This window comes from Ostrea edulis, chromosome 5, assembly GCF_947568905.1.
Source record: "Ostrea edulis chromosome 5, xbOstEdul1.1, whole genome shotgun sequence".
Taxonomy (NCBI): Eukaryota; Metazoa; Mollusca; class Bivalvia; order Ostreida; family Ostreidae; genus Ostrea; species Ostrea edulis.
In genome coordinates this window covers 42,568,462-42,586,870 of record NC_079168.1, presented here as the reverse complement: position 1 = coordinate 42,586,870, position 18,409 = coordinate 42,568,462, and the positions used below count along the sequence as shown (strand labels likewise).

Sequence of the window (18,409 nt, the reverse complement as noted above, 5' to 3'; positions counted from 1 at the left end):
TGATCAATAACTGTTAAAATATTGTTGAAAAGAGGTGGGTTTTTTTCATATATAAGGTATATGTTCTGAGTGACCTTGATCTTTACAAAATGACCTTGAGTGACCTTTGTCCGAAACCGATTCACACAATGATCAATAACTGTTGAAACAAAGGGTTTTTTTTCATATAAAAGGTATATGTTCTGAGTGACCTTGACCTTTATGAAATGACTTTGAGTGACCTTTGTCTGAAAGCCATTTGCCTACTACTTCTTTGTGTGAGATATGATCAATACCTGTTCAAAAACTGTTAAATATGTTCCGAGTAATCTTGACCTTTGCAAAATGACCTTGAGAGACCTTGGTCCAAAAGTTCTTGTCTCAAGGAATATTTGTGATCAATATGATAAATTTCTGATGAAAACTTTAGGAGATATGAGCTTGAATGGATGAACAGATAAGACAGTGACTATTATGCTCCCTTGAAATTTTTTGGGGAGCACAAAAAGATACCGTCCATGTGTATTTTTAGGCTGCAAGAGCAAAGTCAGGTAATTAATGAATTTTCATTTGTCATACATATACATTGAATGTTTATTTTTGCTAAATAGATGAAGTTTAAAGATATCTTAGTTGTAGGACTGATAAATGATAAAGGACTAGAGTCACTTGACCAAGTACCAAAATCGGCCCTGTCTTCAAATTCAACAATTTCTTCTCTGACAGATGAAGGGTCACAGTTTACACTTTCAACAACATTCTAACTTTTGCAATTACCTCAATTCATCTAACTCCATAGCCTTTTGGATGTCTATTGTTTTGGGTAAACAAGAGGCCCACAGGCCTTATCGGTCACCTGAATACTAGTGAAAAAGTATCACTACTCCATGGGCTATGAAATCTAGAAAAAAATTCCTGTTCTGAATATCTAAGCTAAATTCTAATGTTCAACAACAGTATCAAATAAGATGTGTTCTTAAAACTTCACTGCCCTCAAAAGTGCATACACTGATGAAAGGCTTTAATAAGTGCATTAACATTAAAACATCAAAAGATATGACTAATTTGGACTCATCCTAAAGTCATAACTCTGGGTTGTGAAATTCACCATTTTTTGTACATCCTTTTCTGCTGTTCCTAAGTATGCATTTAGATTTTATACAGTATCAGCAAACTTGCACATAAACACTATATACTAAGTTTGGCCCCACCCTGGGGTCAAAACCCTTACTCTGGGGAAAATCAAATTTACAATTTTGGTAAAAGACTACCTGCTCTATCCATTTAGTTTCAATTTAGTATCAAAAGCACTAAAGAAAATTTTACACATAAACACTATATAACAAGTTTGGCCTCGCCCTGGGGTCAGAACCTCTACTCCAGGGATCATGAAATTTACAATTTTGGTAGATGCCTTCCTGCTCTACATCACTAGGCATTTAGTTTTTCTTACATGTGTGTGGTTCTTGAGAAGATTTTTGAAAATTGGCCATTTTGGAGCAGTTTTTGCAGGAATCCTGAAATTTAAAATTTATGTTCCCTTTGCTCCAAATATGTTTCATACCAAATTTGAAAAGAATTGGAATGATAGTTATCAAGAGGAAGTTAAAAATGTCTATTGTTAACACATTTAATAACTTACCATTTGGCCCCACCCTGATACCAAAACCCCTACCCCTGGGATCATCAAATTCACAATTTTGGTAAAGGACTACCTGTTCTTTCTAAATATCTATTTACTTTCAATTTAGTATCAATAATACTAAAGAAGATGTTATTTAAGTGTTTTACACATAAACACTATATAACAAGTTTGGCCCCGCCCTAGGGTCAGAACCCCTACTCTGGGGATCTTGAAATTTACAATTATTGCAGAGGCCTTCCTGATCTACATCGCTATGCATTCAGTTTTTCTTAAATGTGTGTGGTTCTTGAGAAGAAGATTTTTGAAAATTGGTCAATTTTGGCCTCGCCCCTAGGGCCCCAAGGGTGCTGGAGTCCTGAAATTTACAATTTATGTCCCCCTTGCTCCAACGATGCTTCATACCAAATTTGAAAAGAATTGGACTGGTAGTTATTAAGAAGAAGTTAAAAATGTTCAATTGTTAACGCATGACGGACAAAAACCAATTGCAATAGATCACCGAGTTTACTCGGGTGACCTAAAAACATTATACTTTCTGCAACTCATTACGTGGGGGTATAAATATGGTGTAACTTTGAAGATAATATATTTTTTCTTAACACACATCAATCATCTATAGTACTATACTATAATAAATACATCTCTTTTCATGTAATCTTAAAACATTGGACCAATATCTTCTCTTTCCATTTTAACTTGAAATTTCTCATGCCCAAAAACATTGGCAAAAATAAATGTTTCTAATTTCACATATACTTAATCATTTATCACAAGGATGCCTACTTGTTAACATTAATTACCTCAAGAGGAATTGACCATTATTAACCAAGACACCTCCCACCCCACCCCACAGTGGCACACTATATAATGGATATAAACAGACTTCCTCAGATCAAACCAGAAGTTGTCTAATCAAATGGTCATCTAGACAGTATACTATTCTTTTCATTGAAAATGTTGCTTTAAAAAAATCAATAAAATATCAAAATATTTCCGGTGATGCTCAATATAAACACTATACCAATAAATAGGATTTTCAGAGAATCTAATTGTTTATCATCATTTCTCTAAATTTGGTACATGGTTTAAAAATTGCTTAAGTATAAACACCCAACACCCTCCCATCAGAAAATAAATGTATAGAAAATGGAAATATTCATACATTCACTATAAATCAAACTGTAAGGTACGGTACATAAATGTTATTTTAATCTAATAAAAAACATATGTAATTAGCATAACTTTCTAATACTTTAGATATTCTAATCTGAAATAAGAAATACATAACTTCTGTCAGAACAATGTATTTACAACATTTAAATCAAATCTCTTCAAAAAGTTTTAAGATATACTCTTTTAAGTTTAAACAAGATGTACTGTGAGCAATGCTCACTAAGAATACCCACCACTTACCCCAATCTCCCAAAGGGTGTTGTTAATAGGTATAAATTACCTCTTTCCTGAGTGTAAAAATATGGTATGCCTTTGTAGAAGAAAATGGAAGATATAGTCCGAAAACAAATCCATGGCATAAACCTATAATTTTGACCTTGAGATCAAAGGTCCAGGTCATAAAGAGGTCATGAATGTACATGACACATAGTCTCATGGTGATACACCTATGTCTTATGGTATGACTATGTCAAAACCCTATAATCAATTTTGACCTTGAGGTCAAAGTTCAAGGTTATATAGAGGTCATGAAGATACTCGACACATCGTCTCATGGTGATACACTCATGTGTCAAATATGATATGCCTATGTCAAAGAACAAAGAAGTCATGGCCCTGACACGAATCCATTGTAAAAACCTTTAATTTTGACCTTGAGGTCAAGTTCATATGGAGGTCATGAAGGTACATGACACATCGTCTCATGGTGATACACTCATGTGTCAAATATGGTATGCCTATGTCAAAGAACAAAGAAGTTATGGCCCGGACACGAATCCATTGTAAATAAAGTGCACCGCCACGGCACATGATACGCCCGTCACATATTGTTAACAGTATAGATTGTACCCATTAAAACATTTTTTTTATATCACCTTAATTAAATGTCACAGTGACCTTAAAGTAGGATGCGACACACCTTCTACCTAAGATGCATTAGTTGACCAATTTTGGTGATTCTAGGTCTAATAGTTTTCAAGTTATGAGCCGGACAAGTTTTTGCCATATATGGCCATATCTTCTTAATGAAAAGTCACAGTGACCTGGTTTTAATGTGCAACACACCTTCTACCCAAGATGTATCTACAGACAAAGTTTGATGATTCTAGGCCTTGTAGTATTTAAGTTACGAGTCGGACACGAAAAAGCTAACAGACGGACGGACAGACGGATATCTTCTTAATGAAAAGTCACAGTGACCTGGTTTTAATGTGTAACACACCTTCTACCCAAGATGTATCTACAGACAAAGTTTGATGATTCTAGGCCTTGTAGTATTTAAGTTACGGGTCGGACATGAAAAAGCTAACAGATGGACGGACAGACAGACGGATATCTTCTTAATGAAAAGTCACAGTGACCTGGTTTTAATGTGCGACACACCTTCTACCCAAGATGTATCTACAGACAAAGTTTGATGATTTTAGGCCTTGTAGTATTTAAATTACGGGTCGGACACGAAAAAACTAAGACGGACGGACATGAACACCATACCATAATACGTCCCGTCTTAAGACGGACGTATAAAAACCTTTAATTTTGACCTTGAGGTCAAGGTCATATGGAGGTCATGAAGGTACTCGACACATTGTCTCATGGTGATCTACCTGTGTGCCAAATATGGTATGCCTAAGTCAAAGAACAAAGAAGTTATGGCCCGGACATGAATCTGCACAGACTGACAGACGGACGGACAGAGTGATTCCTATATACCCCCCAGAACTTCGTTCGGGGGGTATAAAAATGACCACGTCCATAAGTAGAAAAAAACCTGTAAAAATTGTTCAAAATACCAGGTGCACATCTTCATATGGTGAGTAATGAGTGTACAAATTTTCAGAAAATCCAAGCACTGGTTTCTTAGAACATGGATGGACAAAATCATGTCTACAAACAGACGGACAGACAGACATGCTGATTCCAATATAACCTTCCAAACTTTGTTTGCGGACTTTGTTTGTGGGGGGGGGGGGGGGGGTTATAATAAAATAGTTTGCCCATATTAGAATATATTTCATTCATCCTGTAGCAATCAAATATACATTTAGTTTGACATATACAAGTGCTTGCAGTTTTGTAAATGAAATGTTTCTACATTTGTAGGCATGAACCAGATATACATACCAACACATGTAGATTTATCTTGGGCAAGTTCATAACCCTCATTACAGGTACAAAAATAGCTGCCCTGGGTGTTTGTACACCTTCCATTTCCACATATGTCTCTACGTTCAGCACATTCATCAATATCTACAAGAAACATTTCATTCACCTAATGATTCTTTCAAAATATAATAATAATGTATTATGTACAAGAATCCTGATGCAACTCAGATAAGCAGCTATCCTCACTTTGATCAAAATTCAGTAGAACAAGAATTAGGACAACATACACATGACATTTTGCAGGCTGTCCAGCAATAAGGGCTAATTTTAGGGCTAAAATAATAAAAAATTTGGGCTAAAATTAGGAATTTTACAACTAAATTAGGGTAGTTTTAGACATTTAAATGGTATTACTTTTGCAATTTTGACAATAAAGAAACTCACAAAAAATAATCTCCATGCAGGAAGGGCGTCTTCAAGCTATTATGGGCTATAACCTTAATAGCCACAAAGTCACAAGTAATAAAACAGCTCGACACATGGATTCACTGGTCAAATTTAGTTTGAACACATTTTCAAAATTGCTAGAATAGAAATATATTTTTAAAAAATAGGAATTGAAGAGAAAATTAGGGCTTTTTTTTTTTGAAGGTTTTCCCCTTGAATTTTAAAATTTTTAAAGAATTTTAATTAGCAAAACTAAAAAAATTACGATTTTTAATGAATTTTAGGGCCGCTGGACAGCCTGCATTTTGCTGCCAATTTTGGTATTTTGACATAAAAAGGCTGTTTTTAGTTATTCTAGGTAGCATCAGGAACAGGCTTGGACAAACATTATACATGTATTTATGCCATAAGACTCATCTCTCCTGAGTACACTTCATAGAAAAATTTTGTTTGTCCAAAGCTGTGTTATATACTGTACTCATAATAACAGTACTGTAAATATCAAAGACAAACTATGTGAAACTGTACTGGACATGATCTCGTTTACGAAAGAAAAGATGAGTACTACAGAAGCATATTAGTGTCACATTGACAGCTTTTATTTTCCACACTTTAATCTGTAAAATTTACACTTTAATCTACACTTTAATAAGTAGAATTTACACTTTAATCTGTTAAATTAACACTTTTTAAAAACTAAATTTTACACTTTTTTCTAAAAAAAAATGTATAGTTTAATTCGTAAATTTACACTTTATTCAGTAAAATTCACACTTTAATCTGTAAAATCCACAATTTAAAATGAAATGATTTACACTTTAATATGCAAATTTTACATTTCAATCTGTAAATTTTACAGTTTAATTTGTAGAATTTACACATTTAATCTGTAAATTTTACACTTTAATCATAATTAAGCAAGAGTTATTGCCCTTGGCACAATTTTTAAAGAATAATTACATGTAGAAACAATAACAATAATATATGTCCCCCAGACTTTGTGCAGGGCAAAATAAATCATAATATTAGCTCTAAATCTGAAAATTTTGTTTTGTTGTAAAAATGTGCTACATGTATTACGATAGTTTTGTATGTAACTTTAACCATAGTCATTGATAAAATGAAAACTAAGTTTCAAGATCTTATCAATATAAAGATTTTGGTTCTATTGAATATATAGCACTACATAGAAATCAATTTTTGTACGGGAAGACAATTATGTAATTTTACTTCATTCAGATCCTCTGGATTGGGTTTCTAACACAAATATTGATAAAAGTTTATAAACCTTATTTTTTTCTGTCATTGAAATAGTAAATCACAATTTTGCAATAAAAATTTTCGATACCAAAATGAGAGCTAGTATTGCTTTAAAGTGTAAATTTTACAGATTTTACAGTGAAAATAAAAAAATGTCTATGTCATAATGTGGCACTAATATCCTTTTGCTTTTGTAGTCTTTCTTAAAATCTGTAAATTTTTGGGTTTATGGGCCCATAAAGGCAATTATCATATGTAGTCATGAATCAAGTCACTTACACAAAGGGCAGAAGGTTGTACTTACTGACAAATCAATCAGAGACAACACATTACTTAAAACCCTTAAAAAATGATTAGTGAAAATAATATCCTCTACATCTTCTCTAGCCAAGGATTTACGATCCGCTCCGCTTCTCTAGCGAAGATGTATCCTTTAGTGAGAGTCAACGTTTGCTGCTCATATAAATATCTTATCCTTAAAATCTTACCCATTCAAGAGAGTAATGGTGTGTTTACCTTCACAGTGCCGAGTGATGGGATTTTACCTTCATAATGCTGAGTGATGGGATTTTACCTTCACAGTGCCGAGTGATAGGGTTTTACCTTCACAGTGCCGAGTGATGGGGTTTTACCTTCACAGTGCCGAGTGATGGGATTTTACCTTCACAGTGCCGAGTGATGGGATTTTACCTTCATAATGCTGAGTGATGGGATTTTACCTTCACAGTGCCGAGTGATAGGGTTTTACCTTCACAGTGCCGAGTGATGGGGTTTTACCTTCACAGTGCCGAGTGATGGGATTTTACCTTCACAGTGCCGAGTGATAGGGTTTTACCTTCACAGTGCCGAGTGATAGGGTTTTACCTTCACAGTGCCGAGTGATAGGGTTTTACCTTCACAGTGCCGAGTGATGGGGTTTTACCTTCACAGTGCCGAGTGATAGGGTTTTACCTTCACAGTGCCGAGTAATAGGGTTTTACCTTCACAGTGCCGAGTGATGGGGTTTTACCTTCACAGTGCCGAGTGATGGGGTTTTACCTTCATAATGCTGAGTGATGGGGTTGTGTTTACCTTCACAGTGCTGAGTGATGGGGTTATGCTTACCTTCACAGTGCCAAGTGATGGGGTTGTGCTTACCTTCACAATGCCGAGTCATGGAGTTTTACCTTCACAATGCCGAGTGATGGGGTTGTGCTTACCTTCACAATGCTGAGTGATGGGGTTTTACCCTCACAATGCTGAGTGATGGGGTTGTGTTTACCTTCACAGTGTTGAGTGATGGGGTTATGCTTACCTTCACAATGCCGAGTGATGGGGTTATGCTTACCTTCACAATGCCGAGTGATGGGGTTATGCTTACCTTCACAGTGCCGAGTGATGGGGTTGTGCTTACCTTCACAGTGCTGAGTGATGGGGTTTTGCTTACCTTCACAATGCCGAGTGATGGGGTTGTGCTTACCTTCACAATGCTGAGTGATGGGGTTTTGCTTACTTTCACAATGCTGAGTGATGGGGTTTTGCTTACTTTCACAGTGCCGAGTGATGGGGTTTTGCTTACAATCACAATGCCAAGTGATGGGGTTGTGCTTACCTTCACAGTGCCAAGTGATGGGGTTTTACCTTCACAATGCCAAGTGATGGGGTTTTGCTTACCTTCACAATGCCGGGTGATGGGGTTTTACCTTTACAATGCCGGGTGATGGGGTTTTACCTTCACAATGCCGGGTGATGGGGTTGTGCTTACCTTCACAGTGCTGAGTGATGGGGTTTTACCTTTACAATGCCCAGTGATGGGGTTTTACCTTCACAATGCCGAGTGATGGGGTTGTGCTTACCTTCACAATGCCGAGTGATGAGGTTTTGCTTACCTTCACAATGCAGAGTGATGGGGTTTTGCTTACCTTCACAATGCCGAGTGATAGGGTTTTACCTTCACAGTGCCGAGTGATGGGGTTTTACCTGGAACACTTCTAGTATACCGGTCCCCAAAATATGGCGCTAAAATAAGTGCCGCCAATGGCGGTTATATACACGATAAAATCGTTAAAACGGTAAAAAATTGCAAAATTAAGCCCAAAATTGAATTCCTTGTGTAAAATGATGTTTAAAAAACTCGTTTTTAAACACAGTTTTTAAAAACAGAATGCAAAAAGACGTACATTTTATGTCCCAAAATTGATAGAATCCGTTGTTTAGGAATATTGTGACGTGTGTTATCTTACATAATTCTCATGAATATTATCGTCACTGATGTTGATGAAAGCAAACTGAATTTCTTCTGGGATTGAGAAAGGACATTGATTCTTCCTATTTTACGAAAAATATTCTAGTAAGTCCAATATTGGGGAAAAAACTTTTTAAAATGCTTTAATTGACATTTTAGCCTACAGATACTTCCGAAATGGGGGCTGCCCCCAACATCCTTGCTTAATTTCTTTAAAATCTATATAATCGACTCACATGATCACCTTGACTTATCGGGGGCTGCCGCCCCCAAGCCCCCGCTTAATTCCGCTCAATCGCCGCTGGGCTTTCTAATCAATTTTATTTCACGAAACATTGGCAAGTTTCACGTCTCAGCATCCGAGGCGAAAATGCAAATGCAGTCTATGCGAAAGTTTTTTTGACAACACAGGACATTCGGTCCTGTGTAATCAATGAACACACCGGACCGAACCAAATTTTGTCAGACCGAAAAACCAAATGTAAAAAAGTGAAACACGTGAAAATGCAAAACCAAGGAAATCTTATTTATTATACCAGTACAGCGATTTTTTTCTACCCACTGGTACTGGTACCGGTACCCATTCAATTGGGAAAAATAGCGTCAAAATCGAACAAATTGGGAATATTCTACAAATGTTTCAGCAAATGATTTTAACCAAAAGAAAAGAAAAAAAGAGAACAAAACAAGAACTATTCATCTCTTTACAAACTTTTTACGGTAATATTTGCTGTTGGATTGTTTTAGAATCGCTGTAGCTCTACAAAACATGCGCACTGCCATGATCTGTACTTTCGATTTAATACCAGAAGTGAACATTTTAGTTAACTTGTACAACGTTTCAGACTAAGTAAATTACGATGTCAGCAGTCTATTTTTCGGAAAGTAAGTTGGGAATTTTTAGTCTCAAAATTGGGAAAAATCAACAGTTTTTGGCATTGGGAATGGTACCGTTAATCGGTACCAGTTATATAAGGGAAAAAATCGCTGCAGTAATACTATACCAGGGATCCTTCCCGCATAATGCTTTAGATGGTCCATGCGGTTTTAATCATATTCATTTACGTATTTGGATTTGTGTGATAGTTTTTACTTATAACAAACATTTAAATGACTCCGCGTCAAAATAGTAAAGCTCAAAACGGGACAGTGAGACATCGGACATACCGGTCCGGTGTAAAAAATGACGAATCGGACCTTAGGCACTGCACATCGGTCAGGTCCGACGTCTTTCGCATAGACTGCAAATGGCGGTGTGTTTACAGTCCGCTTAGCAACGGCAAGGGGAATAACTGTTCACGTACAGTCGCGTGTTATTGGGGACCGGTATACCAGAAACTTCCCTTTTACCTTCACAGTGCCGAGTGATGGGGTTTCACCTTCACAGTTCCGAGTGATGAAGTTGTGCTTACCTTCACAATGACAAGTGATGGGATTTTAACTTCACAATGCCGAGTGATGGGGTTTTACCTTCACAATGCCGAGTGATGGGGTTTTACCTTCACAATGCCGAGTGATGGATCCTTCACAGTGCCAAGTGATGGGGTTTCACCTTCACAGTTCCGAGTGATGAAGTGCTTACCTTCACAATGACAAGTGATGGGATTTTAACTTCACAATGCCGAGTGATGGGGTTTTACCTTCACAATGCCGAGTGATGGGGTTTTACCTTCACAATGCCGAGTGATGGATCCTTCACAGTGCCGAGTGATGTGGTTTTACCTTCACACCGCCAAGTGATGGGGTTTTGTTTACCTTCACAGTGCAGAGTGATGGGGTTTTGCTTACCTTCACAGTGCCGAGTGATGGGGTTGTGCTTACCTTCACAATGCCGAGTGATGGGGTTTTGCCGCTGCCCTGTTTTACACTCACACCTGTAGGACCCTACAGAGTTCACACATGTTCCTCCACCACACACCCCGGGTATAGCTATACACTCATTTACATCTAAAATATAACATAATACCAAATCAAGTATATAAACCCCCATAAGCATATTGACATTAAATATAGTAAGTTGCCATTTGTTCATACGTACTTCTGCATGTTTGTTGGTTGGGCCTTGTGTTCAAGATTCTTTTTTATTAAACCCACATTTTCTTAGTTGATCTTTATCAAACTTGCAGGAATGCAGAATTGGTATAATCACGATTAAGTAAAGTGTATACTGGTATGATAAAACACATTGTCGCAAGCCACACCTATTGTCTCCGTTTCCACTACGTCAATTGAGGTGGAGTATGTACTACCGGACTCAGTAACCATAACTAGCGACAATGGCAGGAATGGTACCTTGGATAAAGATATTACTCCCTACTTGTTTTCGAGGTCAAATGTGAAAGGCCATTGAAAGGAAAATTAAGATATTCCTTGCATACTAGCAATCAAAACAGGAGACTGACCTCCAAAATGCAGAAGATAGGGAGTCATTTCATGGAGATTTTTTTATTGCCAATTTCTTCAATATACGATCTAATTAGACAGATAGGTCAGTGTGTTAACATGTCGAATGCTGATCTGTGGATTGTGGGTGTGATAATTCTGGATTGTGGGTATGATAATTCTGGATTGTGGGTGTGATAATTTAATGAGATAAAGGGTGAGATCATGCTCATTAATGGCTGAAATTTGGGGTCTCGGGTGGGATTTTTATCGGTGTCACGACAACACAGGTTTTGATGAATTTTCAATACAATACTTTTGTACACATTGATTTGAAACCCAAAAAATTGTTTCCTTCTTTTCAAAAAAAATGTAAAACAAAAATACAATCAAAATCTATTAAAATATAAACATTTATACCTGGCATGTAGCAACAGAGGGACGACTATATAATGACAGAAGGATGGAAAAGGGTAACACTACAACCCCTGCCATTTCATACCAGGGGCATAAAAACAGTGAAAACTAGAGATTATTTCTATGAAAAACAAATATCTCCCCAGCCCCCCCAATTGGAAGTGCTCCAAATGAAACCTCCCTTTAATGTACTCAGCATGGTATGGAGGACAAAGCATGAGCAGGAACATAGACAATATGAACTCTGATAAGCCACATAAGAGGAGTGTCAAACTATTTTACACCCTCCACCCATCAGATTCACTATATCTTTAAGAACTACAATTGGATTCTCCTGTCCCTGCAATATGCACATCTACAAATGGTGTTGAAATATCGTACAAAATTTAAAGTCTATCAGATAAGCCATATAAGAGGAGAAGCATTCACAAGCTATCTAAATATCCTCCACCACTCTTAAATCCACTATAACTTTTAGGAAAATAATTGGATCCTCCTGTTCCATCAATATGCAAATCTACAAATGGCAGTGAAGCATTGTACAAAGTTTCAAATCTATCCGATAAGCCATAAATGAGAAGAAGTGTTCACAACAGACGCAAGGACGGACAAAAAGTACAAAAACAATATGCCTCTCCCCTGAAAGAGGGGAGACATAATAAACATTTTCAAAAATCTGTACATCACTGCTCACCTTGACATGTGTTTGTCTTCAAGTTTGGAATGTATCCACGACGACATGGGAATGGTCGAACAGGGCACTGCTCACAGGGATTGCCCCAGGCTTTTCCTACTGTGGCACAACATAGGTTCTTGGTACAAACCAGTCCGGTCAGCTGGCCCCTGCACATGTTGTTGGAGAGCTGAGTAAAACATGGTCCTATCCTATAGTCTAAACAAGAAGATGCAAATTACAAATACAATCATGGTCCTATCCCATAGTTTTATCTAGAAGATTTAAATTACAAAAACAAGATATGTTTGTGAAATTGTGGGGAAAAAAGTTTAGATTTATACATCGCGAAGTCTGTTCATACACATTGCATTATGATTTAGTCATTTAGTAATTCCCGAATTTAAGGTAGCTCCATCCTCATGTGACTTATCAATATTAATGGTTAAAAGTGGAAAAACTTTATTAATTTCCACTCAATATAGTTTAATTCAATTGATAACCAAAGAAAATGTATATGTTGTCACCTTTTTAAAGATGTCAGACATACAAAAACAGAAGTATATATCAACATCAGAAAATCACACATTTTCGTTAAACAGAATAATAAAAATAGATAAAAACTTGTTCAAATGATAAAATTTAAATATCAACAGTTTTAAAAAAACTGCTAATTCATAAATATGCATAGATTAATCATGGATATTAGGGAAACCAATGTATAATAGACATCCAGTTGAGGAAATTCCAGCACAGGAGTTATTGCCCTTGACAACATTTTTAAAATCATAAATAATTGATTATCTATGGAAAATATAAACTTTTTCAGTATTAATAGTTTACCAGATTTTTTATTATATCCAGTAAATAATATTCCTCAGAAAGATATATTTCTATCATGCACAAAGTTTAATTTATCAAGATTTTTGCAAAAACCTATGACGTCACATGAGGATTGATCAACCTTAAATGACATTTCTGTAAATATATATTACAGATTATGTTGTTAAATTGTGTTGCCAACCTTAAAATAAATTCACTGCATCTATTTTAGGCCACTTCTTTTGTGATTGCGGATCATTTATGACGGGCACTAATATCGAATATTCAATATTTTGTATGATACATGTACGTGTAATGACCATAACATATTTGTTATGTTTTCCTGATAAATCATTTAAACCTGAAAGAATATGTCGTCATGACCTCAAAATATATGCACAATCTAAAGCTATATGACATTGTAACCTAGGTTTCAAAAACCACCCTATAATATTTCTTGAAATGGTAATTTAGTATTGTAAATGATGAATTGTTTGCAGGGATAGAAATTTTAGACACCGTTTTCAAAAGCGTGTTTCTTCAAGGTTTTTAGCATAGATGGGGTCATTGGGCTCTCAAATTGTCTGCTGCCCCATCTACGTTTTATGTCAAATGATTTAATGCTGGAGTATAAAGATAAATCATATTAAAATGCTTCGAAAAATCTGTAGGTTTTCAAAGTCACAATTTTCCGGATATGTCTATGAAGTCAAAATTTGGACATTATAAATATTATGCATTTTCATCGCTTTGAAACCATCAGTATGGTTCAGTAGATGAAAAATTATTGAAATCATCAAAAACAACACAGTAAGATTTTCTTTCATTCATATAAAAGAAACAAATTCCCATTGTTCATATAAAGTCAATGCCTCAAAACATGGATATTAACTCTGCATGTTTTAAAGTGATGTGTTCTATTTTTAGAAGCTGCTGTACTCTGGAAAAGGCTGCTAAACACATTTTTTTCATGAATTTGGTCAACATATATCCACAACAAGCTACTTGCAAATTTTGATAGAAATCTGTAGGGTTTTCAATATTAAGGTGTGGTATGAGGAATTTCCTTAAAGTCCTTTGAAAATTTCCAAAAACTAAGTCAAAGGTCAATATCAAGGTTCCAAGATCAACAAATCTGGTATTGTTGGAAAGGTCTTCTCACAAAAATTACTCATACTAAATATAAAAGTACATGTAGTACCTGTTACGATCTGAAAGATATGGGTTAAATTCAAATTTTCTAAAAGTAGGTCAAACGACAGGTCAATGTTAAGGTAACAAGATCAAAGACTTTGTTGTCAATGGAAAGGTTTTACCACAAGAAATACACATACCAAATATGAAAGGTCTTACCACAAAAAATACACATACCAAATATGAAAGGTCTTACCACAAGAAATACACATACCAAATATGAAAGGTCTTACCACAAGAAATACACATACCAAATATGAAAGGTCTTAATTACCACAAGAAATACACATACCAAATATGAAAGGTCTTACCACAAAAAATACACATACCAAATATGAAAGGTCTTACCACAAGAAATACACATACCAAATATGAAAGGTCTTACCACAAGAATTAAACATACCAAATATGAAAGGTCTTAATTACCACAAGAAATACACATACCAAATATGAAAGGTCTTACCACAAGAAATACACATACCAAATATGAAAGGCCTACCTCTTATGGTATAAAAGATATGACCAAGGTTAAAGTTTTTAGCCACAGACAGATGGACAGGCCAAAAACTATATGCCCCCGATTCGGTCTTAAAAATGGTCCAAGGAGATTCAAACTTGTAAACTGAGTCAATCAGGAAGGGCTCTGCAGAGAACTTAATCAATATATTGCATGTACTAGTGCTAATGACACAAAATTCATTAATGTTCATATTGACAGAGAATATGAGGAGTGAGTATGCTCTTTTTGCAGATCTGCATTTCCATGTTCTACTGTAGGATAAACTACCTTTAACATGTATATAAAATATGAAAGCTTTAAGTGTAGAGCACTTAGTGGGAAGGTCTGTTGTAACCTTGACCTTTGAAATAAAAATATCTATGACTACAGTACACAATTTTTTCTAGAATTTTATTGTAAGAAAGGGGTTTGTATTATATTTTATTATGGAGTTTTAACCCATATTTTTTTTGCCAGGTGATTTTGTCTTACCCCAATACTATTTGACCAACAGGCACAGACACAGATATGAATATGCTTTTCTTCATTATTCACTTCATTGAGCCTTATTAAAGACAAAATAAATCTCTAGAAAATCATGGCAGGAATGCAAAATTGTAGAAAATGTGATACTTATAATCTGTAAGTAATTCAATTATTATGAAAGAGCCAATTAGGATTCATTTGACCTGTACAGTCATCATCTCACTGTATACTGCCATTGAAAGTTCTTTAGGCCTAAAGATGTTTACAAAATGCTTTACTAAAATAAACAAAACAAAGTTGGAAAAGGATTTAATAGAAAGGATTTAGACTGAGTTTTTCTAAATTTTTCAAAGGATGGTGCAAGGGAAAAGACATGGAAAATGTTTTGTTGGCCTAAGGACTTTGCCATAAAAAAACCCAGTTGCCTTTGTCCATGTACTTTTTCAAAAAGCAGCTGGACAGACCCAGATAAACTGCGAGAAAATGATTATATCAAAGTTATGCACTGCTAGGCCAGGAGTACAGCATATGCATTCTGTTTTGGTCTTCAAATTCAATACACACTCACATCAACTGACCTTCACCTTGTAACTTGTGTTCCCAGTTTCTACCAACTGGAAGATTTACAAGAATTTTAAAGAAAAAAAAATAATTGAACTTTAAATCATGAATAATAAAATATTGTATTTCCTAACTTTAAATTGAATTAAAATGTTTTAAAAATTTTCTTAATGAACTTATACAATGTAACATCAAGTATGCCTACAGTAAAATGCCATGCTCCCACTTCTTAACTGCATGTAGTTCACAATTTAATACAATAATAATAAAACTGCTTTATCAAACTAAAATATTGCGATTTCCTCTTTTAATTTGATTATTCTTATTTATTCAATTTTTTTTCGAAAATATTAAGCTCCAGTAACAGTTAGCTGAGCAAGTTGTCAACTATGTAACATTTAAATATTACGGCCAAATAAAAATATTGTATATGTTTGCCCAAACGTGACCAACACGGAAAAAAAAACCCCACAGAGTCAAGTTCTTTTATTGCTGTTTTTCAGCAATGGGATGATGTCATACTACAAAAACGTTAACCCTAGTAAATATGTGAAGATGGCCGACAGATTTTTCATGTTGTCTTCATCTGTTGTGATCAAAATTGACAACAAAGTACAGCTGATCGAGTCAAACAGACTATATCAGTTTGTAGTATATATATATAAATGTAGTATATATAGGAGAGAGGAGAAAATCTTTGGCTGGACCGGGAATCGAACCCGGGACCCCTGCATTACTAGTCAGGTGCTCTAACCACCGAGTTATCCAGGCCGATATCCACGGTCCATATAGCCCTAATTACTACAGGTTCAACAATGATAAAAAAAACATGGACTATACATGTATATACCGTGTAAATATATATATATATATATAGATTGTATATATCGTATTTTGTCGAATATTCAGTTTGTGAGTAAAATGTCCTGAGTTTACACATCGATAAACTCTTCAAAAAGAATATTTGATTCTTATAATCCCTGTATTATCAAATTTCAAATAACAGTGCGGGGAAACTATTCTTATAGCCTATAAGAATAGTCTCCCTGTACTGTTATTAGTTTTCAGGCACGTATTTATACATATCGTTTTGGGATTTATCAATGTGTAAATTCTCGTTTAGATTTATCTTATAATGTACTCACTTTCCTCGCTACATTTGATTTGGGTATTTACCAGACTGTTTACATATATTTTAATGCCAATAATGGTTTTGGTTTTATTACCATTTAATTTGTTCCTCTTTCGAATATTTAGTACCTTTACTTGCGTCTCTATTCTTTTTGTTGATCATTACTTTTGTGTAATGTCCGATTTAGTTGTAAATCGTTTACTTTATTATTTCCACACATGTGCCATTTTCCCGCGAATTCCGTTGTTGAATTTACCTCCATCTTGTCAATCATTCCGAAGTTAATTTGTTTCCTGACTTTTCATTGGTTTAAACCTTGTACCTTAAACTTATCAGAGGTCATTTTAGATATTCACCATGCGGTTCTAAAGCCTGTAAGTTAGAGTAATTTTCATTGGTTAGAGTCAGTATATAAACAGCGACAGCGGCATCATCTTCACAAGTCAAGGGTTGTTGAATTATTACATTGTTAATGCGAGGTAATCTCGCACTTAGTGCGAGGTAACGAATCAATAACCCTTGACTTGTGAAGATGTAGCGACATTTTCAAGTCACTTTGCTAGGGCCCACAGGTTCGAGCACTCTCTTCTTAGGGTTAGGGTTAAATCCCGGAATGCTTGTGCAGCCTAAGGCAATTTTTTTTAAATTGGTTTACGGATTTCAAAATTTTCAAATCCGTTCCGAGGAGGTATAAAAAAAAAAAGTTCAAATGACAAAACGCTAAGAATAAAAATGAACTTGATTTGAGGTCAATGTTTTATTATCAACTTTAATATTCTCTACACTATTCATCTTGGCAACAATGCTGTTTCCTTCAAAAATGTTATTTGTTTATTAAATTAAGTCCATTGTTTACCGTTTAGTTATGTAAATCCCAAAATAAAAGAACCACATCGTTTTTCCATTCAAAAGATGGCATCCATGACATATATAGGGGACGCACTAATATTTTGTCTAAAAAATTACTTTTAAGTTTTAATATAAAGTCTTATTTATGAAGTCAAGTAAAGTTGTAAATAAAATTCATGAACCCTATAAACATTTATTCAAAAATTCTTAATTTTATATAGGTCAGATCAATTTATTGTTGGTAGTCAACAAATTTTATACAATGAATGAATTCAATAATGTTAAATATGTTTTCAACCTCCTTCAATATATGAAGAATTACACATATTAATTATGAAGAATATTTCTTTAAAATTCATTAATAAGAGTTTAAAAGTGTATCCTCAGCAAAATGTATGCATGGTTACGGTCAGGTAGGGTTATACTTTTTTTTTTAATAATTTATTTGATTTTTGTCACATATATACATACATATACTACCCTCTCACACTGATTCATTCATTCTTTAATAGAATTATTAAATCTGTGGTTACTTGCTGTACAAAAAACAAACAAACAAA

General features: G+C 35.0%; 1 protein-coding gene across 1 annotated transcript in view; it reads right to left on the bottom strand.

The window, feature by feature from the left end:
• Positions 1-18,409, bottom strand: part of LOC125652346 (fibrillin-2-like) — a 143,288-nt gene that overhangs the window by 98,504 nt on the left and 26,375 nt on the right. The window contains exons 5-7 of the mRNA XM_048881492.2: positions 12,328-12,525; positions 10,656-10,781; positions 4,922-5,047 (exon numbers count right to left, since the gene is read on the bottom strand). Of these exons, the coding sequence (XP_048737449.2) occupies positions 4,922-5,047; positions 10,656-10,781; positions 12,328-12,525 (450 nt within the window). The remainder of the gene's footprint in view (positions 1-4,921; positions 5,048-10,655; positions 10,782-12,327; positions 12,526-18,409) is intronic.